The sequence below is a fragment of the Pollicipes pollicipes genome, unplaced genomic scaffold (genome assembly GCF_011947565.3).
Source record: "Pollicipes pollicipes isolate AB1234 unplaced genomic scaffold, Ppol_2.1 Scaffold_4881;HRSCAF=5763_pilon_pilon_pilon, whole genome shotgun sequence".
Taxonomy (NCBI): Eukaryota; Metazoa; Arthropoda; class Thecostraca; order Pollicipedomorpha; family Pollicipedidae; genus Pollicipes; species Pollicipes pollicipes.
In genome coordinates, this window is record NW_023596576.1 from 24,298,783 (window position 1) to 24,320,846 (window position 22,064).

The window sequence follows — 22,064 nt, forward strand, 5'->3', positions numbered from 1 at the left end:
CCAAAGCTGGTCTTCCGAGCGCAGGTTTCACCCACGAGCACGACCAGTGCTGGGGTCGGTAAGGGTCACTTTTAGTAAGTAGCTTTTGGTAACCCCAGTGACTTTTGCGGAGATAGGGCGCTTTTAGTGTTCTGACCGTATTGAATGACCCTTAAACAGAGATGGACGCCAGTAACACCTAAGGCGTGGTTGCGTGCATGGGTATTGCTCCTTAAAGTAGGTCTCGGGTTCCGAGAGCAGGTCCTATGTGCTGATCCCGTACCAACATGGAGAGTTTTGGCGCCTGCCCCCAATATATAGAGACTTTTGGGGAACGAAGGCAAAACTGGCAACAGGCAAATGGCCTTCAATCCGGCGCTCTCCGAAGGCAGAGTGTGTGTGTGCTCCGTCGGCGGTGGCCGTCGCCTGATTGGGGCTGCGTCGGTTTCCGCGCAGCATTATCATTTCAGCAGTTCGTGTCCGGAGGATATGAAATAATCTTGCATCTGCAATGGAGTTCATCAACGTTGTGTTTAATGCAGCACGGGATGGGAAGCTCCGCAGATTGAAGGTAAGGACTCGCCTGTGTGTCGCCTTTGTTCCCCGTGTCGTGGTCTGTCGTCGGCAAGCAAGCTGAAATGCATGCGATTGAGTGTCGTGGAGCGGGGTCATTACAAAACAGAAGAGACTGAGAGATAATTTGTTCGTATTTTCCAAACTGACTTTTTCATGAGCTGTTAAGCATGAGCTGTTTATTTCATGAGCTATTAAGCATGAGCTGTTCTAATCATTCCATGTGAGAGATATTTGACTGCTGGAATAACATGAAGCATAGTTTGAATCTAGTTTTGCCTCATGGAGAGTGAAGAACAGTGATAACTCCATGCAGCCTGCATGAAGAGGTTCTAAGAACCACCTATTGCCAGTAGCCTGGGAGCTGAGAATCACAGACTGGGTGATGTCTGTTATGTCTCTTTGCCACTGATTGGGGATTATTTCCATTAATTTTGCTATACCTGCTTTCCTGGCTCCTACCCTCCTGGCTACCAACCCATTTCTGTACACTTAAACAGCAGGCTGCAACAGTTGCTTACCTACCCAGGGAATGTGAGTCATTGAATGCCACACACAGCTCTGCATGAGGACTTTGGTAGGCATGGCATTTGCAGATCAGATATCGCAGTTCACGTGAGTTTTCTGAAAGCTTCAACACTGATGACTAGGCACTATCCATAAGTTTCTGTCTTATAGGGGCTGCTAATAGTTTTGGCCTAAAGAGACATGTTGCATCTACCATTTAAAAAAACATTGTATGGAGTCATAGATGCACTGTCTTGCTAAGCTCAGGCAAGTTATGTATTGAAGAAAACATGGTTTAGAGTCAAAGATCACTGTCTTGCCAAGTTCAGGCAAGTTAGGTATTGAAGAACAGGGTTATAAGTTGATAAAAACTTGAATTTAGTCCTTTTGCAGGCATCTGTGTCCATGGGATGTTGTAGCATTTCCTGGGCCATGCCAATCTGGGATCACACCCTTTTCCAGGCACTGACACTTACACTGTGACACTGATTGAAAGTTATGACTTTCTTTACAGGAAGCATGGCAGGTGGGTATATTTATGCCACATTGGTATCATTTTCCAGCATTCATTAGCAGCTTGGTGGTTTCATGACTTAGGCCCAAAAAATGCAATTTGTGCTCATATGATTGTGTATGACTTGTGGCTTAGGGCTGGAGAACTGTATAAAGTATCACAATATGCCCATCATTCCAGAACCATCCATTTCAAAAACCTGTAGCAGGTAAGCATTTAATGGTGTTCCAAGCATTAAAAGACATTCAGCTCCCAGAAAGTTTGCTGACTGCAGTTGAATACCTGGAAAACCTTAAATGTTACTATTTCTACACTGTTTCTCCAGTCATGACAACACTGTTTCTCCAGTCATGACACTGTAGAATGCATTGTGTAGTAAAACAGGCATCATACCAAAGACCTAAGCATAATCATGCCTTGTTATGTGTATGCATATATTATAATTCTGTATGAGAAGGAAGCATATACAAGCTGCAAAGGAAACTTGCAAACCTCAAGCTGGCCTGCATCCTGACATGCCTGACAAAGGAGTCATCTGCATTAACAACAAAATAGCACAGTCACAACATAATGCAGAATCAGTCAAGCTGAGCCCAAACCCACATACACTGCAGGGGTGGTATGCTTGAAAACAGCTGTTTGAGTAATTTCTTTCTTTGTGATTTATTTGTTTTGTGAAGGTATCCTGGACTGTCCTTGATGTGGAGAGCCTATGAAATGTGCAGGGAGCCTTATCACTTTATCATATGATGGTATTGTTCAAATGTCTTATGTCAGAAAAACTCATGGAGGGCATTCTTTTAATGAAGTGTGGAGAGCCACAAGGAAGCATGTGCTGAAGAGGTATGTGGGCAAATCACTTTTGGATGCACCTTTGATGACTCATAGCATGCTGTTGTATCAATGATGTCACACCCTTTTCTTCAGGCTTCTTTTCAGGCTGTTCAAGGTGCTGGTCATCTTAGGTAAATGCCAGTTGTGTTCTCTGATGGATCACAATGATTGGGCATACCTTGTATCTTGTTTCCAGCCTCAACTGTTACCAGTAAAACCAATGACAAAAGCTTCATGCAGTTCTCAGCAACATTGCCAAGAATCATAGTTATTTCAATCTGCGCTGTATAAGTTTTTCAGTCATTTCCAAACAAGGTATGCGATCAGGTGGGATTTGGTATACAATTAGTGTGACAGTGATGTCAGACCAACACACAACAGGAGTAGCAGACAGTCATACTGGCAAGCATTGGCTTGTTGTCTGCAACCAGACATGCACACTTGAATGCAGATTATGGATTCATAGGCTCAAAGCTGTTTCTTTGCTGGGGAAAGATTTCAGCAACCAGAGGTGATGGAGATGTGGAGTTAATTGCATAATGTGAGCAAATGCAGCTTGCTCAGTGTAAGTGATCTCTGCCTCCTGACCCAAAGGTGCACTAATAGTTTAATGGAAATGGGCCAATTTCACATTTTTGGAAACGAACATGACTTCAATACACCACTGCCTCGATGGAGAGAAGTGGGGTTTGGTAACTACGTAATCCGTAGTAGATATGAAAGTCACAACGATTTGTGAATAAACAGGACGATGGTCACTGTCACTTAATGAGAAGTTAAACCATTACAACTGATCCGTTTTGTTGGCTGAGGTTGCCAGGCTTGCCCAGACCACACAGGCGGCCAAGTCTCGAGCGATGTGATTTGTAAACTGGTGCGAATGTTGCATCAGGGAACCCACGCCTGCCGAGTTCTCGTCGAAGACGGACTTTCCACCGCGTCGGGCAGGCCCCTTTGTTTCGGGTCCCACCCCGCCCGTCCCGCGCCGAGCGGGGCGTCGTACGCATTGGTCTCTAATATCAGTGTGTTTCGTCTCTTTCACGGCGCTCGGGAGTGTCAGGCAGTGCTATTTCCATCATATTTGATCGCTTTACCAGGATCATTTCGCCGAACAAATGATGAAACGCCGAGGGCTATGCGCAGAATGCATGGCGTTTTTGGGCGTGTTTCCAAGCGTCCGCGGCTAGAGGCATCTTAGCGTCGCGACGCTTTGATGCCCACGACGCGTCGTAGCCGGACATTGGGACACGAACAAGATGTTTTGATGAAGGAATACGCACTTCGAGTGAACACGACTCCTGAGTTGCGTTCGTATCGCTTCACCGTTTGTTTATTACGTGCCCAGTCCGCTGGCTGCAAAGTACGCCGATCATTTCACTGTTTTGGTATCGGCTTGGCTTTCCCCAGGGGCTGCTCGCGTGATGGAGTCGTTTCAGTTGTTGGCTTGACCAGGACCAGTGTGTACCTGTGTCGTTTTCGCTTAGAACATGCTTGCTAAAGTAGCACGGTTGTCATTGCAGGCCGCCGTGGCTCCTTGCGTGCTAAGAAGGTCGCTTTGGCTTATCCATGGTACGAAAGTGCAAAAAGACCAAGGACGCCAAAAATGGCGTGGTGAGCCGGTCCTTGGTGCCCGCATCAGCTGCCGCTCGCCGCCAGGCACCAGTTGGCCAGGCAAATCACGCATCACTCCCGCTGGACTGAGCCGACTGATGCGGATGCGGGCCGTCCAGGCTCTCCTTGCCCAGACGGATGTGAGAGGCCGCGGCGCACGTCACCCTGCCGCACCGGCAGTGGTGGCGGCCCGCGTGCGGATGCACCACGGAACCCCGGCCTGGCGTGGCCACCTGACCACGCAGCGGCGGCCGGCCGGTCAATGCGGCTTCGCGGAGGCCGTCAACAAAGCCGCCGCTTCTGCCGGCTGGCTTTCCCAGTCAAACTTGGCGAAACCTGGAGACATGCGAGTCTTCCGCTTGGTGGGAAGGGCGCGCTGCCGTGCGCGGGGCGCCTGCTCCGTACCGGCTGGAGGGGGCCGCGGAGCTGCGTACTTGACACCTGGTGAATACGCGCAGTTTACCTCAGCGGAACGCCTGTGTGGTGATTTGATTTGATACTCTGCGGTGGATGTCGTACATTGAGGCCAGTGATTGTTGAACCGCGTAGACGTTCGCATAGCCTTATCGCGTTCATAGCAATGCCACCCAAGGTTTTTTTGTCGTCGGTTGGACAGTATTCCAGCGGCAATCACCGTTACTGATCTGTGACACCGGTTTGGCAGCCACCGGCCGTGCGGATTGCGAAATACCACACCTGGGCCGAGCCGGCCGGCCGGCGTCATCGGGTACTGTGACGGACGCCTGGGCGTGGTGTGACGTCAGCTAGCACTCGTGAGCGACCTGACGTCTTGCAGGCTCACGACAGGACGTCACGGCCGGCCCGCTCACGCGTGACGTCACGGGGCCCTTGTGAATGATGACGTCATTCTTTCGGCGGCTATTGGCCTGACGCATGGTGGCACCGGAAAACAACGGATCATTTTTTTTTTTAACAGCCAATCGTGGTTCACTCGGTCTTTGTTCGACACCAAGTGCAAGCGTGTGTGGCCGGGAGCGCAAACGCATGCGGGGTCCCGTGGTACCTGGAGACCGGTCCAGTTTTGTCAAGTGTGGATGAAACTCGACTATTCACCTGCTAGAAAAACTTAGAGGCATCGCACCTGTCGCATATCACGCACGAAGCCACTGCGATGTTCGGAGGGATGCTATGCGGGCTTTGGCTTGATTTGATCAGGGCTGCGAATGGAATCAAGCACTATTGAAGCTTCGATGAATGAAGTCCATCCCTTGCTTTGTGCGCGACTCAGAATCAGATCACAATCATATCACATTTCAGAGAATCAGAATCAGAGTTGATTTGATCCTTGTGTCTTGAATGAGTTGAACCGGCTGGACGTGGAATAACACAATTACTTATATATATATATATATATATATATATATATTTATATGTATATATATATATAATGTATATATATATATGTATATATATTATATTTTAGGTATATATATATATATATGTATGTATATATATACACACATACATACATGCACCCAGTTATGCGTATTTTTTACATTTTGCAAGTGACGGTTTCATTAGCTGATTACAATGCAGCCATGGCATGAACGACAAGCATGCCTTGTGATCGGTCGAAACGGAGTGGAATTCTTACAACATAGTAGAACAGTTCCGTAAACTTAAGGCACAAAGCAAAGCTGCATTTAACATATCTTATCTATTTTTGAAGCATTAGAGAAGTAGGGACAGGCAATGCGTTCACAGGCATTCAGACCTCGCTAAAAGTCAGTCAGCCTAGGTTAAACGTTAAGTGTTTTGGATGATGTATATATGTTCTCTACGCGCATGATCGGACACAGCAAATAGCTTGCGTATGGCACGTTTATGCAGATAACTTCCTATTTTAGCATTTCTAATACATGAGCCGCTTGGCTTCGCGGGTATGGGCGCGGGCACTTGTGGCGTTGATCTGATAAAGCGTCATTGAACGTTATTGATCTGGTAGCATTCAGTGTGATTTGCATGACTGCGATTCGTCTCCCGACGCACACTGTTTTGGTTAATACAGGACCGAGTCAGATTCAGTCGCGTCATGTCCTTGAATCAAAGATTGATTGGAGTTATTGGAAGTCCAGCTGGATTTGAATCAGGGATCGGCGCTGGAGTATTTGATACTGGAATCGCTGCCATTCACGTCCCTGTGAGTCCGGTCAAACCTATTGGTGCGCGCGTGGGCGTGGCTGGCCGCGCATCACTCGTGAGGCGTCACGCCGTACCGGCCGCCGCACCTGAGACCTGGGACGACAGGCCGCTCGAGTGGCCCGCCGGCGGTCCCTCCTGGTGTCGTCCCTCCGGCGGTCCCTCCCGGTGTCGTCCCGCCGGCGGTCCCTCCTGGTGTCCCGCCGGCGATCCCTCCTGGTGTCCTGATCGGCACACGACGCGGCCGCTGTTGGGAAGCAGCAGCGCTGGCCAGGTCGCGAGCTAGGCAACCTGCTCACGTCCTTTGGTGACGGGTTCGCTGCACCTCTGCCGCGTTCGCCGTCGACCTCCGACCGGGCGCCGCGCAATCGTCTCGCGCTCTGAAGTCGAGAGCCGGGCTGCGCCGGACGTTTGCACACGGCTCGCCGACACGCTGCGGTCGGCCTGTGCCACCTGCGATCGGTGCGCCCCTCCACGGCACTCAGACAGCTGCTGTGGCGACTTGTGGCGGGCCGGCGCCAGTGTCACGGCCTGTCCTGTGACCCCGGACCGGCCAGCTCCTGGCCAACGTGGCCAGCCTTCGTAACGCCATGTGGCGTGCGTGGCCGCGCCGGCCGGCGACCAGATAAATAAATGGGTCGGTATTTGTCCGCGGTAAGTGCTGATAGACGCCAGGAGGCCCGGGTTGCCGTCAAAAAGCACGCTCGTCCGCGCGTGACGGAGACATTAGTGCTCTGACCGTGACGCAGGTCGCAGACAATGCCCTCGAGTGTTCATTATCTGCTGAGCAGGGGAAGGCCGAATGGAAATGCTCCTTCAAGAATGGCACGTGCGGGTGGAGGAAAATATGGTTGTTGTGACGAGTGTGTCAGCGGAGACGAGTGTGGCGTTGTCCAGTAGGTGCACCCTCGCTGTCGGCGGCACGGACGCGGCGGTTGCGAACCGCCGGGCACGTGCCAGACTGGATCGGTGTGCGCTCCGCCTCACCGCTGTCCCCGTCGCCGTCCCGCGCCGCCGCGGTGCCGGTGTTTCACAAGCGCGCCGGCCCCACGTGGCCGTTGCGCTGCGGCGGCCGACAAAGGCTCGCCTCGCCTCGTGTCGCGTCGCCGCGCGGCGCGCGCTTCTTCCCGGATGGCTGGCGGCGGCCGCAAGGTCTTGCGCGCCCGCCGCCAGCCGGCCCTCACAATTGCGCCGCGCCGCTGGAGGTCGGCCGGCCGCGCGGTCGCCGAGGGCGCGCCGTCCACAATGTGTTTGTGGTATTGTGCCGGTGGTTCGGCCCTGTCCTAGTTGTATTGGCCGTGTGCCCCGCGCCGCTGACGCGTCCCGGTCCTGTAGCCGTGTCGAGTCTGACGTTCCAGCAGTGGTCTCCGCTGCAGTCCTTGGCTTGAACACCATGATTGGTGACGCGGCCATCTTTATCGTGTACCCCTGTGTATTATCGCCCCTTCCCGTGTCTCGTTAAGGTAATCAGCTATCTGGTGTACCGGTCGGCTGGCCTCCAGAGCATTGTTCAGATGACAGCCTCTCCCATCTCGTGTGTCCTGCTGAAGGGGGTTTCCAATGCTTCGGTCTTGCAGGGTGTGGCCCTCTCCGGTTTGGTATCAGGGCGGTTCGCCTCGTATCCCGTGTCCCGGTCACGTGTTCGCCTTCCTCATGCTGCCGCTCGCGCTCTCCGGTTTTCGCGTCCTCGCCTGCGGTCCTCGCCTGGCTCTTGTCCTGATTTGAGGTCGCTTGCTGTCCCGTGCCCCGTATGCGGTCCTCCCCTGTCCCTTGTCCCGGTTGGAGGTCGCTTGCTGTCCCGTGTCCCGAATGCGCTCCTTCCTTGTCTTGTGTCCTGTGCAAGGGTGCAATGCGCTGTCCAGGATTGGGGGGCTGGAGTTCCCAGTTTTGATCCACGAGAACCCTGTTTTGGCATGTTTTGGTGGTGATTTTAGCCATTCCCTGCTAAGCCATCAACTTTTTTGATAAACACCGCTGCTGTCGCCGGGTGTGGTCCTCTGCCACCTGCCGTCCCGTTGGGCGCGGTCGTCTCGGCCGCGGGCCCCAGAGCGTCGAGCGCCGGCGGCGGAGCGCCTTTGTCCAGCCTGGTGCCGCACTCTGTATGCGGGTCGCGCGGCGCAGCGCTCCGGCCGCCGCCTGGCCTCCTGATTGGCCGCCGGTCGACCTCGCGGCGCGCGCGACCCTCTTCCGGCGCGGCCGGCCGGCCAGCCGGCCGCGTTTTTGTGCGGTCCGCTTCCGCGCGGCCTTGACGCGGCTGCGGTGGTGCGCCGCCGCCGGCTGGTGACCCGGGGTCACGGCCACGCCGCGGCCCGCTGGCTGCGCCTGCTCCCACGGTGGCGACCGGCCACTTCCCGTCCCCCCCCCCCCCGTGCGGCGAGGCGCAGGTGATGTGGTCGGTCGGCGCCGCTTCGTGCCGCTGTACTTGCGCCAGCGGATGTGTTTCGGCTCCGCAGAACATGGTAAATGTTTGCGTGGGCGAAAGGGCTCGTCCGTCACCGCGTCCGCAGGTTCTCAGCAGGTTCCGCGGAGCTCAGTTCGGAATGGAAACGTCGCCGGCGGAGGCGGCGCGACTGCCGGTTGTCTGCAGCGGTCCGGCGCCTCCAGTCCTGATGTCGGCTTGGTCCCGCGCTCCCAGTCGCCTCTCCAATGTCCTCATGGTATCCGCCGGTATCTTGAAGGGTGTTTTGGGACATTATCAACACATACCTAAGATCCGTTTTTCGACATGATGAATTTGTGTGCTGAAAGAAACCGACCTCTAATATGCCCCGATGAGCCGATGATCGGAAGATCTCAAGCAGTCCTTGAGAATACCGTGAGAATAATTGGCGTGCCGTGCGCCCCCGCCCCGCTGCCCGCTCCCCGGTCGGCATTTTGTGCCGCCGCTCATGGTCACTAGTGAACGAGGTCAAACAAAAATTATGATTAAAAATCCCAAGACGCGTGGAAGGAAGAAAAATGTTCCTAATCTGCGTAGACCCGTCTAGTTACGGGATATCAACCGATCAATCATTCATGCTCCGACATCATTACCGGATGGACGGTAGCACGTCAAGTTTTCCTCGAAACTTAGCCGGGTGAGTTGAAAGGTGCATATAGGATCAGTCCTATTTAAAAATTGTCATGTTGTTTCCAACGATATCGATTTCATCATAAGACCTCGATTTTTTCCAGCGTAAGAATATCCTGAGATTCTCAGCATATTCAACGTAAGAATTCGCCTTCACGGGCTTTTCTTTTGCACAGAACTGGAGTATTTTGTAGCCGGTATTAATTCCGAAACCACAGTCATACTGAAATTTGGGGTGAGTGGTGTGACCAGTGCGCATCGACACCTGACTGTGATGTGTTTGTATATACCAGCTCACGGAAAACACTTGTTATAGAGTCCCAGCAATCGCTCACGCTAGTCTCTGTAGCGCATCAAAGTGCGGCTTGTTCGTAATAAATGACTGTTGAAAAGGCATGCTACCCTCCTGATTGTTTTTAGGAATTACGACAAAATTGCAAACATGCAACTGATGGCTCTCGATGGTGCAGCTGTGCGAGTCAGGGGAAATGGAAATGGCGGTCGTCACACTGAGACTGGTCAGGGCTAGTGCTGAGTTAATGGGGGCAGTGGGCGGAGGAGGTGGAACTACCCACCACACCGGTACCGCTCGGTGGGGCTGATCAGCCGGACCCGGCGCTGTGCAGGCGCCGCTGCAGGCCCGGTGCGCGGGCGGCGGACCGCTGCGCGTGTGCACCCGGGCGCGCACTCGTCCTCGGGCCGGGATGACCGGCGTCACAACACGCGGCGGCCGGCGGCCGGCGGCTCGGCGGCCGGCCCTGGATGGTCCGGCGAGCTGGTCGTAACTCACTGGCCGGGTGCTGGGCCTTGGATCGGTGTGGAAATGGTGCCGGCCGGCCGACGCGGCGACGGACGGCGGCGCTCAGCCAAGGCTGTCTGTCCGCACCGGACAGCGGACACGCCGCCGGCGGTGGGCGACGTGTCCGCTGGACAGGCGGGCACGCTCGGCCGCCGCGCCCGGACAGCTGACGGCTGGGGCGCTTCCGTCGCGGCGCACAGCCAGTCGGTTTAGTCTGACGAGGCTGCTCCTGCAAGGCCAGTGGAGCGCTTGTTATCGCGGTGGTCTCGTCACCGCGGACAGGTCCCGGTTTGCGCCAGTCTCTCCGCCGCGCGCAGTGCTCTTTGTACCCGGCCGGACACGCTCCCCGCTTCACAAGAAGCGCTGAGCGTTTCGACCGGCTCATCTTTCTGCTCAATTGCGGCAGTGGCCGTCTCATTCGCGTCAAGCGCGGCGTTTTTCACCGGTGTCCCTCGGAGCTCGGGGGTCGAGAGGGCGCAGGCAGCCGCGCGGAGTGGCGCACGCTGCCGTGAGGGCGGTTTTTAGCCGGCGCGGACGGCGCGCGTGTTTTTACGTCCTACTTGGCCGCGGGCGGCCGTGACCTTCTGACAGCGTGCCTGGGCCCCGCGCGGGCCGCGCCAGCCGAGTCGCCGCCGCCGCCGCCGCCGCCACCGCCGCTGCCAAGAGGCCGCGGCCAGCGCTGGCGCCGGGGATTCCTCGGCGCGCCTGGCATCTGTGCCGCCGATGCGGGGGTGGGCAGTGGGTGCCGGCCGGGTCTGTGAAGGGTCTGGCGCCGGTTCGTGACGCCGCTGTCCGCCGCGCAGCATCGTGTGGCGCGGCGCCGCCCGCCGCCCTGCAGCACGCCGGGCGGGCGGCGGCCGCACGCGCTCCGCTTTCAACAGGCTTTTTGCGTCGTGGCCGCCGCTGCCGCCGCCGCCGCCCGGGCGTCTTGTCCGGCCGCGGATAGCGGGCGCTGGGACGGCGGGGCCCCGCCGCCGTCGGCCGGCGACCTTCGGCCGGGCGGCGCCGGCAGCGTCCGGGAGCGGACCGGCGGCCCGAGCACGCTCCCACCGCTCCCACCGCCGCCGCCGCCGACAGCGGCACGTGGCGAGAGCGGCCGCCGTGGGCTGCAGGGCGCCGCACGACCACGCGCTCAGGGCCGCCAGTCTCCCTCTCCCGCTCGGCAGAGGTCTAGTTTGCCCTCCGGGAATGTACGTGGGCAGGCGTGCAGGTGCCTTGTTCGGACTAATAAGATGGTACGTGCAATCCAGATACAGGCAGACTCACGTCACCCTGCTGGGGGAGGAGGGCTGGTCGTATCGATAGTGGGCATGTACGGTTGCAAGACGAATGCGAAGGCGTCGACACGGAAACCCGGCAGCGAAGTTCGTCGCAGCAAACGAAAAGAAAAACGGCGGCATGTAATGTCAACAATGACCATAAAGCGATGTATGAAAGGTTTATCGCAGTGCCCCACAAAACAAACCCGGACGGCGGATGCTCCCATTAGATATTGGTGCGATAGCTAATGGAGGTCATCCATCACACTGCTGCCACGGCCGTGTCCATGTGCATGCAAGTTACGCTTCAATCATCCGACAGCGGCGCACCGGGAAGCGTGCTGGCCGGCGGCGCGGCGCAAGAGCGCCGCGTTCGGCCGCCGGGGGAGGGGATTGCGTGCGGGTACGCATCGTGGACTGAATCGAGCCGGAGTCGGCAGCCTTGTCAAGGTGCCGCCAGAGTCGCCACCTTGCCGACGGCGCCGCTCGTTGGGACGCTCGAGCCGTCGCCTGCTCTCCCGAGCCGCGTCTCCGTCGTCATTGCGGCGCGTAGGGGCTCGCGGTGCCCACTATTGGCAGTCTCGCGTCACTCCTAGCAGAGGCGTGCGATCGGACGTGGCGCGTGGGTTGTTCTCCGTAGGCGTTGCCCGCTCTCAGCCCGGTCTGTGTGTCGCCACGGACTGGACATTTACCGCCATTGTCCATTGTGTGGGTCTGTGGCGCAGAAGTTTATGCATGCGCGTGGTTATCAACACCAGACCGTCGGGAAAACCAGTGTTTAAACCACGCCTGGGCCTGAACATTATTTGCCACGCTAGACAAAGGTATAGCTCGGCAATCAGAAGTGGCCGCTGATTGTGGCGGAACCGGAGGGTATGTCTTAAACCAAATGAGGTGTCTGGCTGGGATCGGTGAGCCGATCGGATTTGCCCAGATTTGACAGCGCATTGGGGGGGGGGGGGGGGGCTGTGAAGAAACCGTTGCAGACGCCGCCATGGCAGCTGCCGCGGTTACCCAACCCGCGGTCTCGCCTCGCGCGATCTAGTCCTGTTTGGCATCTGATATGGTCAATATCTGGGTCGACATAACCGCACTACGTTGTGCATTGTTTGCGTCAAGCCAGTCCACTCTTGTATCAGGCGCTGTAAAGAACGGACCTTTTGGTAGGATAGACGTCGCCAGACGCACTAAATCAGGGACCTGGCAGGTTGCAGCAATGTGAGCCACTCGCTGGCACTGACTTTGGCATTCATACGCTTCGGGCTTACCCTCTCAGGCATTCCGTTGGGGACGCGGTGCATTCATACGCCTGGATGAACAGTTTAAGGCACGCCATCGCTTCATCGCACGAACATCTGCTGCGCCCTCACACCGTGCGCTCACGCCAGCAGGCATGCCTTCACACGAGGCAGAGGCGGGCCGCGACGAGCGAGGCTGGGCCGCCCCAATGGCATCCTTGACCGGGCGGCGTGCAGCCCACCGCCGCCCGCCCGGCTGCCCGTCTGTCCCAGTTCACGGCGCGTGTCCCATTGCGCCACGGACCGGTCCGACAGGGACCGGGACGCGGACCCCGGCCCTGACCCGACGCCGCCGCCGGCAGGTATTTCTGGACCGCCGGCCGAAGGATGAAGTGAGGCTGCTCGTATCGACCCGCACCAGCGGCGCCACCCCGCTGGTCATGGCCTGCCGCAACGGGCACCGCGACGTGGCCGAGTACCTGCTGGAGCGGTGCGCCGCCGACCCGGAGCAGGTCGGCTCAGGTGCGTGCCACGGCGTCGCGGCCGGGACCGGCTCAGGCCGCGGCCGGCCGCTGGGGCGGCGCCCGGACTGCGCTGGAGAGCGTTCTGTAGAGTGACGGCACCGGAGCCCGGTCAGCGCTGTGTCGGGGCTGCTGGGACCGATCACGGCCGTGGCCTGTGCTGTGCTGTGCTGTGCTGTGCTGTGCTGCGCTGTGCTGTGCTGTGCTGTGCTCTGCTCTGCTCTGCTGGCCGCTGCTGATGGGACTGGGATGGCAGCATGGGCGCTCCTTCAACAAGTGGCGGCGCCGCGGGCTTGGAGCCCGGACTGACGTCATCACCAGACAGGGACGGCGGTGACAGAGACCGATGATTTAGGTCAGATTAGAACCGTGTCGAGGATGACCGGGGTCATGTCGTGGCAGCTTCCGGGACTGCCCGGGTCGCGCCAGGGCAGTGTCAGGGCAACACTTCGGCCGGGTCAGGACAGTTTTCGGGGCCGTGCCGGTTCCTCTGTGGCAGGAGGCCTTCAGGAGGGAAGAGGCGGGATCTGGAGGCCTTACGCGACCAATCACGTCGGGGCAGAGCCGAGTCAAGGATGGGAAAGACGCCGGATGCATGTGTAATCGAGTGTGAGGTATTGGCACCTGTGTGCGTGTTTGTTTTGTTTTACTTAACGACGACGCCTGCAGCATGAAGAGGCCTAGCTGTTTTATCTGCATGAATCGCGTGCGTCAGGTTTGAGGCAGGCTAACCGCTTTTTGCGAGACGGTTTCCGGCATCGATTTCAGTGACAAAGACGTGACGGAGTGTGTTTGCCTCTGTTGTCTGATGTCCTCTGTGAGATGTTATCCGGACTCCCTGTTTTGTCCGCGTTTGTTGGCATGGGGTACTCGCGTACACCACTTGCACTCCACGACAAATGTGACGAGAGTCTGTTGTTGTTGTGCCGTTTTCTGTATCACAGATGTGTGGCGCAGCATCTCGACGCCTTCGGACTCACTGCTGTCTTGACGCAGTGCTTCAGCACCATTTGGTCGTGTTCCGCGAGTGTTTCGTTACTCTATGATGCACGACGTCAGGTGGCCGCGTTTTTTTCCTCCGTGACGCCGTGCGGCCTTGTTCTCCTACCATGACACCGGGCGGTGGTGACCTCTGACAGCCGTGCGCTGCCGTTGCAGTGATATTTGACGGCGAGACGATCGAGGGCGCGCCGCCTCTGTGGTGCGCCGCCGCCGCCGGCCATGCGGACATTGTGCACCTGCTGGTAGCGCGCGGCGTCAACGTCAACGCCACCACGCGGACCCACTCCACGCCGCTGCGCGCCGCCTGCTTCGACGGCCACCACGAGATCGCCCGCTTCCTCGTAGAGCACGGAGCCAGTGAGTGAGGGCCGCCGCGCGGAGAGGTGGGGAGGGGAGGGGGAGCAGTGCCTCGGTGCGTTGGTGTTCAGTTAGTGCTTGTGGTAATGGGGCTGGTTGCATGGCGACGTCAAATGATGATCGGCCCAAGGTGTTCGTGTGACGTGTGTTCGGTTGTCATAGTCGATAACTGTAGCACAGTACTTACGTCATCAAAACAAAATGAAACAAAATCGTTAAATTGTGGTCGCAAGACAAAGAAATTATTGTGTCCTATCGAGCCCTAGAAAGTGTAAACTTGACGAGCTAATTGATGTGCAGTCTGGCATGGTTCCGGTTTAAATGTCTCAACTCTGCCGTAGCTGTCTCGGCTAGTGCGTTAACACTATCCTGGGCGTACAACGGCCCCGATGCCGACGCGCCATAAAACACCAAATCACCACCACCACTACCTGAAACAATCCATCCAAATCCTCAGAAAGCCTGCTGTAGAGTTTCCGTAGTATTATGCCTACCGTTGCTTTGCGTGCGGATGTGATTTGTTTACTGGCTAAGATAAAAGTAGATAAGAACGAGTGAGATGGCTAGTAAGATAAGATAAGAGTGGGTAGGATACAAGAGTGATAAGAGTGGAAAGAGATAACGGATGAGAAAGAGTTGTAAGAAAAGATAAGATAAGATGGCCAGTGGGTGCAAAGAAGCTCTCCATAATATGAAAACGGATACCCTGCTCAGTATCTTACCGTCGGCCACAGCAGCCGCTGAGAAGCATGACATCGATATTTTAGTTTGGGAAATCACCGGTATACGGTTCGGTTACGTGCGGTGCCCGCCCATCGTGCCAGGGTGAGAGGCAGGCAACGCCAAATGGTGTCAGCAGCTGAGCGCGTCGGAAAGCCCCCAATGACGCGCAACATGTTTGCTTTTGCAAGTGTCAGCCAACGGCGTAGTTGCTTACTTTACGGACCTCGGCAGGCATAGGGTGCCTTAGAGCCGGCCCTGGCATGAAGGCGTGACGTTTCGGCATTGTGCGCCGGTTAGAACGGCCAGGACTGAAACATGGACGTATTCTGCCGTGCGGCGCGGACGAGCGTTGAACAGACGGCAGTGGCCGGTGTGTGGTGGCTGGCGCGTCCGTGGCGCGCGCGACGCGCAGCGTGTCGATCTGCCGCCGGAGGCTGCCTGGTAATCGGAGACGGCACAGCCCCGGAAAACCCCATCCTGCGCACTGAGTTCGCGCTAACTGGCCCGCCGATAAACACGACGGCACCGAGCGTGAGCACCGCGCGGGCCGGCGCCTGTCATGATGTCGCGCCGTGCCCGACGCGGCATGCCAGAGAGCCGGTGTTGCGCCAGAGTCGTCGCGGCGCCGGTGCCCCAGCCCGGCGGCGCCGCTCCGCGAGCGTGTCGTCATCAGCACCGGTCGCCGTTGTCACGCGCCGCCCTCGTGGCGCAGCGGTCAGAGCGTCGGCTCTCTCCCCTCAGACATAGAGATCGCCAACCGGCACGGTCACACCTGCCTCATGATCAGCTGCTACAAGGGCCACATGAACATCACCCAGTTCCTGGTGGAGCGGGGCGCGCGCGTCAACCGGCGCAGCATCAAGGGCAACACGGCACTGCACGACTGCGCTGAGAGTGGCAGTCTCAGCATCATGACCTTCCTCATCCAGAACCACGCTAAGCTGGAGCGCGACTCGTACGGTGAGCGGGGGGCGCGCCGCCAGCGGGCGCCGCCAGCGGGCGCCGCCGGCGCCGCGTGGGCGCGCGGCGGCCTGGGTGGCCTGCAGCAGGGGGCGGCGCCCGCTGGGGGGCGGCGGAGTTTACGGTCCATCGTTAGGGTTCAAAGGCGAGCCAGAAGCGTGCCCGTGGGTCGATCGTCGATTTTGTGCAAGACGTGACGGTATTAAGCCTACACGGCGACGGCATGCGGTGACCTTTGGGCCGCCGGAGTACACAGAGAGCTCCGTTGACCCCCGGCTGATATGACCCCGGGGGTGATAAGGACAAAGATATGACCCCACTGGCGACAGTGGCCGTGTGTGACGACGGTGACCTGGCTGGCAGGTATGACCCCGCTGCTGGCGGCCGCCGTCTGCGGCCACACCAACATCGTGGAATACCTGCTGGCGCGGCCGGACCTGGTCTCGCGCCAGGAGATGGTCGACGCGCTGGAGCTGCTCGGCGCCACGTACGTCGACAAGAAGAACGACCTGATTGCGGCCATCAAATACTGGAAGCGGGCGCTCGACAAACGGTACGTGACGACAGGCAGGAGATGTGGCAGTGATTAGAGCTTGTGAAGCGGAGGCCCTCATTAACTGGTGGTAAAGCACGCCTTGTTGGAAGCTGTGGTCCGCTACGATTGTACAACGTATGCTGAAGCTGTGGACGGTAACCGTAGAATGGCCCCTGTTCAACACGCTGGTCCGGCTCCGAACGTGACCTGTTCACCGGACCTGGCCATTGCCGAGCTGAACCGGTGAACCAGAAATGGCGCAGGTGGCGGCCGTCTCGTCTGGTTCGTAGAGGTTGGCCGTGGCTCCCGGTGGCCTGCAGGGGCGGATCCGGGCTGAATAGGGCTGGGGGGGGGGGGGGGGGGCGGGTAAACGTGAGCCCGGTGGCCGTGCTTAGGTAGCATCTTAAGATTATTTTTGTTCCGATCGGTCCGCGGCTGTAATGCGTTGCCCGGCGCCATTCTTCTGAGTGCACATGCGGCGCTTAGATGTTCGATGGGTGTGGCGGTCCCATTGCGGGCATTTGGGTGCGTTATGTTGTGCGGTGAGCGTTTGCACGCGGTTAAACTGAGGGGATGTTTTCTGTTATATTCATTGCACCGCATATGCTGAGAAACTAACTAGGGCAGAGAGCATCATAACTGGTGACATCCCGCATGTTTTGATACGCAGATAATGGAGCCCATCGACTTGCCGTGTCAAAAAAAAAAAACATTGTTAACTCCAGCGCTGAGAGACTGCATCATATGCGCCACAGTGCGGCCTGGTGTTGCCAGATCCTTGGGCTGTGTCCTAAAAAGAACGATTCCAAACTCAGGCGCCGAGCGGCTGCGTCATATGCAGTACAGTGCGGCCTAGTTTTGCCAGATCCTGTAGAGGTATTCGGTCGCACTGAATCTGAAGACATAAACGAATTTAGGGAAATCGTCAGCATTTTTGTCGGTTTTGTTGGCCGCTCGGTTCGGTGCCCGGCCGTGCGGTAAACCAGTCTTAAGAGCGTTTGGCCGCGCATTTTAACTCGTGCAATACACGAACCTCGCGTTTTAGCGAGAATCCGAACTTGTGAATCAGCCGGTCCGGCCGAGAGCCGCCGCGCCGCCGCGTCCGCATCGCGCGGTCTGCGGTGAAGTCGCGCTGACCTGCGGCGGCGCTGTGCTCAGATTTGAGGATCCGCTGCGGCAGCTGCCCAAGCCGCACTCGGCCGAGCTGCGGCCCGCCTACGAGAACGTCTCGGAGGCGCTGACGCACCACGAGCTGGACGACCTGATCTCCGACCCGGATGAGATGCGGATGCAGGTGAGTGGCGTTCCCCGGCGGTGTTGGCGGCATCTCATCCGGCTGGGGTTCGGGCGGGGTGCTGGTTGTGTCATTGAACCGCCTGCTGTCCTGGCCTCTGAGGTATCCTGTCATCACGCACACGTAATCCGTGACCTTGCCGCAGACCGTTTTCATCGCAAACTTTTCGTCTTCCTGTGACCGGTGTTAGTACGCCCGTCTGAAGAGCACCGGCTAAATCGTTCAGTTTGCGGCATGTCTGGACGAGTCTCCCTGTTCGGAAGTAGCGTTCCAGATGTCGCTCGAGGCATTTGGCTGGATAGGACCGTCACGCTGGCCCGGTCCAGCCGGGCCGGCTGTCGCCAAGCGCCGTTGACGTCGCCACGCTGCGGCGGTGGCGAGCGCAGAGCTCGGCGCGGAGCGGCTCGCCGCCGGAGCGTCAGCTTGACCTGAGCACTGGCGTCCCAGTCAGCCGGCCGGGGAGACTCAGTCTGTGAGCAGAGGCCGAGGCCGAGGCCGAGTGGCCGGCACCTGACGGCCGCCGTCGCGTCGGCAGGCGCTGATCGTGCGAGAGCGCATCCTGGGACCGGCCCACCCGGACACCTCCTACTACATCCGGTACCGGGGCGCCGTCTACGCCGACACGGGCAACTTCCAGCGCTGCATCCAGCTGTGGATGTACGCGCTCAACATGCAGCAGCACATCCTGGAGCCGCTCAGTCCGCTGACGCAGAGCAGTCTGCTCTCGTTCGCCGAGCTCTTCAGCTTCATGTTGTCCGAGGGCCGCAACCGGCTGCCGGCGCCGCAGGTGCCTTTCGACGACATCTTCCAGGTGAGAGGCGTGATGGGCTGGACATCCGTGCTGATGGCTGCTGGTTGGGGGACGTGGGGAGTCGACACGTGGATTTCAGTGGGATGGAACGGACTTCTGCTGTCTCGCCGGGTACAAGGGAGGGGGAAACCGGCACACGATGCGTGCAAATAGACTCTAATCGTGCGTAAGGTCACATTGAATTCAGCTCGACGTATCCATTGGTAATCAAGTTTCTTGCACTCGGAAAAAGGGAGCCCATTTGAATGAACGCGCGGCGTTCGCCTCCAGCGAACCCGGTCAAGATTTCATGATTTTTCCGGAACTCCGAGGCTCACGGACGCGGTGTTTGTTGTATCTGCAGTGTCGGCGTCCTGTCAGGCCGCAGAGAGAGGACGCGTGTGTCAGTTATGCGGCTAAACACGATTCTGACTGGAGCGATGGGGCCCAGTTTTCTCACGCGTCTGGTGACTGGTCAGGCAGCGCTGCCCGCCGATTGTTGTCTGTCAGTGGTGGATGGCTGTTGTGCAGACTGGTGGCGATGCCGTCCTATGATTGCATGCTGTTGGGCCGCCGTGGCCGGCTACATCTGATATGGGCCAGCCCTGTCATTGCGCTGGCGTCAGCCGCTGCGTGTTGGGTGGTGGCGACGCTGGCCGTGCGCCGGTGTCGCCGCCTGCCGTATGCGCACTGCTCACGCGTCGCCGGGCCGCTGTGAGCTGACGCTGTCCGACCCGCACCCGGCAGGTGTTCATGCGGGCCGTGCGCGAGGTGGTGCAGGGACAGGAGCTGGTGGCGCGCCAGCCGCTGGTCGACCGCGAGTACAGCTACTTCACGCGCACGCTGACCATCGCCATGAACCTGCTGTGCCTGCTGACGCGGCTGGAGGAACGGCTGACGGCCGGCCAGCTGGCCGAGCTGCGCCAGCTGGTGTACGAGCTGCAGCGGTGCCGGCCGCTCACGCGCACCGGCCAGACACCGCTGCACGTGGCGTGCACCGGCGACGCGGCCACCATGGGTCGCTACCCTATCTGCGCCTTCCCGTCGCTGCCGGTGGTCGACCTGCTGCTCGAGACGGGCAGTGACCCGAACGCGCGCGACCACGCCGGCAACACGCCGTTGCATGCGCTCGCCGCCAACAAGTCGTTCCGCAGTGATGTGATGCGCGCGCTGATCGAGGCCGGCGCGCACGTGGACACGGTCAACGGCGAGCGGCGCACCTTCAGCGAGCTGATCCGCAAGCACCCGCTCTGCAGCAAGCACCCGCCGCTGCAGCTGCACCGCCACCTCACGCTCGAGTGTCTGGCGGCGCGCGCCGTCAGCCGGGTGCCGGCGTACGCGGCGCACGTGCCGCCGCACCTGCGTCACTTCGTCAGCACGCACTGACCGTGCCGGCCGGTCGGCCGCCCCAGTGATATCCGCGTAGGCTGCGCGGCTCCCCGCGGCTGATATTGTCCGGCGCCGCTCCGGTTCGACACCCCTCCGCAGTCGCGTGCGCTCCGTGAATGGCGGCCCCCGAGGCGCGGCCCTACTTGAGTTTTCCTACTTTTGCAGGTGTGGCCGCCGCGGTTCGCGGCGTGAGCTCCCGGCTAGGTTGTGTTAGTTTTGCGTGTTGCGGTGTTTGCCGGCATTAGACGCCACGGTCTAGTCCAACGGGTATTGGCGGACGCGGCGTGTGAGCGGCGGCGGCGGCGGCGCCTGGCGCCGTCCGGGGCGCGGATAGCGACGCTGGAGCCATCTGCCGGCGCCTCGTCGAGTCACCGCGCGCAGGACCGGCCGCCGCCGCTGCCACACGAGCCTCCTCAGCACAGCTCCCGTCCTTCGACTGGCAGGCACTTGGTGCTCACAGTATGAGTTGAAATGCGGGTCGCTTCTTGCCGATCCAGCTTTTCATTTATTTACGTCGTTGTGTTCGATTGACTGTTTGGTTGCATAAGAGATGAAATTATTGGGTGCCCTTGCATTTGGGTCTAAGTTGCAGACATCCTAATAGAAATAAATGCGTTTTTTGATGTTTCCGACAATCGGCCTTCCTAATTTACATTGTTTCCATATCAGCTGCTGTTCGACGGACTATTACCTTCGAGTCTCAGGAAATTGATCGCTTGGAAGCTTTTGGTGTCATGTTGGCTGTGACCACATGGGAAAAATAATTGTTGTCAATCGGCTTTAAAAGATACGCGAGCAAAACTACTATTTTCAAATAGATCCCTCTCGATGCCCAGTGGTTGATGATGGCAGTGTGCAGGACCGTTTTACTTCCTGCGCTGCCGCTGCCGCTGCCGCTGCTGCTGTCGCCTTCAGCGTTCCCTGGCAGCTGGTGTCCCCTCGCCAGCTGGTGCTGACCTCGTAACCCCGCTATTGTATCGATATCGGGCGTTACGCTCTTCGTACCTGGTGCGCTGGGGTCGTCGCTAGATGTCGCTGGACGCGCCGCGAGCCGCTGATCCTCTTGCCTTGCAGCCAAATAAATCAAGTGTTTGTTGGACAGGAGTTTCTCGCCCGCTACGGATGGCGTGGGGTTTTATCGCGGTGTTGGGCATTATTGGCAATGACCGGTATAGTCTGTTCTTCGTGCCTCGTTTTCTAAGTCGGCAATATTGCTCTTTCTAGTGACGCATAGCTGGTATGTGATGCTGCTCCATCATCAAATTAGGCTTTCACCGGACTGTTCGTAATTGTCTACGAAAATAAATGTATCGTATATAGAATAATGCTAGTTCATTTGTTTACCTGATGTGCGTGGCAGGGACGACGATTTGGTTACCTGGCTGTACAACCGCGGGCACATCCAAGTTGTTCCATGACAGACGTGAATACTTCATTTATAAGTTGTGACTTGTGACACATTGGTTGCATGGGGTTGAGCATACAGTGAATGCTACTGAAACCTGGTACGATTTGATGCCGTTTTACACATATTTAGTTGGTCCCGGACCCCTCCGGCCGCAGCGGCTGTTGGTCCCGGACCCCTCTGACCCGGGTGGTGGTTGGTCTCGGACCCCTCCTGCCCCAGTGGTAGTTGCGCGCTGGTGAATTGTTGAAAGGTCCGCGTCAGCCAAATTTGCGTAGCTGGTAGATTGTCGCGATTTGGCCCACTGACGGCTGCGCCAGAGCTTACGCTTCGTGATTCGCTTAGGCTGGTTGGTACGGCTGGAGGTGTGCTGAGCGTTGTGACACGCGCCGTTGTGACTCTGCCGGTGTCCGATCTTGCTCAGCCCTTGGTGTGGGTTTGAAAGGATAGCCAGAAGTTCAGTTGCTGTTCATTATTGTCACCGTCGCTATACCCATACTTTCTCCTTCGATGGTATGACGGGAGCAGGCTGGATACATGTAGA

The 22,064-nt window shown here is 58.1% G+C and overlaps 1 protein-coding gene across 1 annotated transcript; it reads left to right on the forward strand.

The window, feature by feature from the left end:
- The first annotated feature begins 357 nt into the window (after window positions 1-357).
- On the forward strand, window positions 358-21,445 carry LOC119099895 (protein fem-1 homolog C). Its single transcript, XM_037222986.1, has 8 exons — window positions 358-550; window positions 12,907-13,066; window positions 14,224-14,424; window positions 15,889-16,107; window positions 16,471-16,660; window positions 17,801-17,936; window positions 18,472-18,747; window positions 19,474-21,445. The coding sequence occupies exons 1-8, from the start codon at window positions 491-493 to the stop codon at window positions 20,110-20,112; spliced, it is 1,881 nt and encodes a 626-aa protein (XP_037078881.1). The 5' UTR covers window positions 358-490; the 3' UTR covers window positions 20,113-21,445.
- Window positions 21,446-22,064: the final 619 nt, after the last annotated feature.

Coding starts and splice junctions, on each gene's coding strand:
- LOC119099895 (XM_037222986.1), top strand. CDS start 491: ATGGAGTTCATCAACGTTGTGTTTAATGCAGCACGGGATGGGAAGCTC. Junction 551..12,906: donor GGAAGCTCCGCAGATTGAAG/GTAAGGACTCGC, acceptor CGCCGCCGGCAG/GTATTTCTGGACCGCCGGCC. Junction 14,425..15,888: donor CCTCGTAGAGCACGGAGCCA/GTGAGTGAGGGC, acceptor CTCTCCCCTCAG/ACATAGAGATCGCCAACCGG.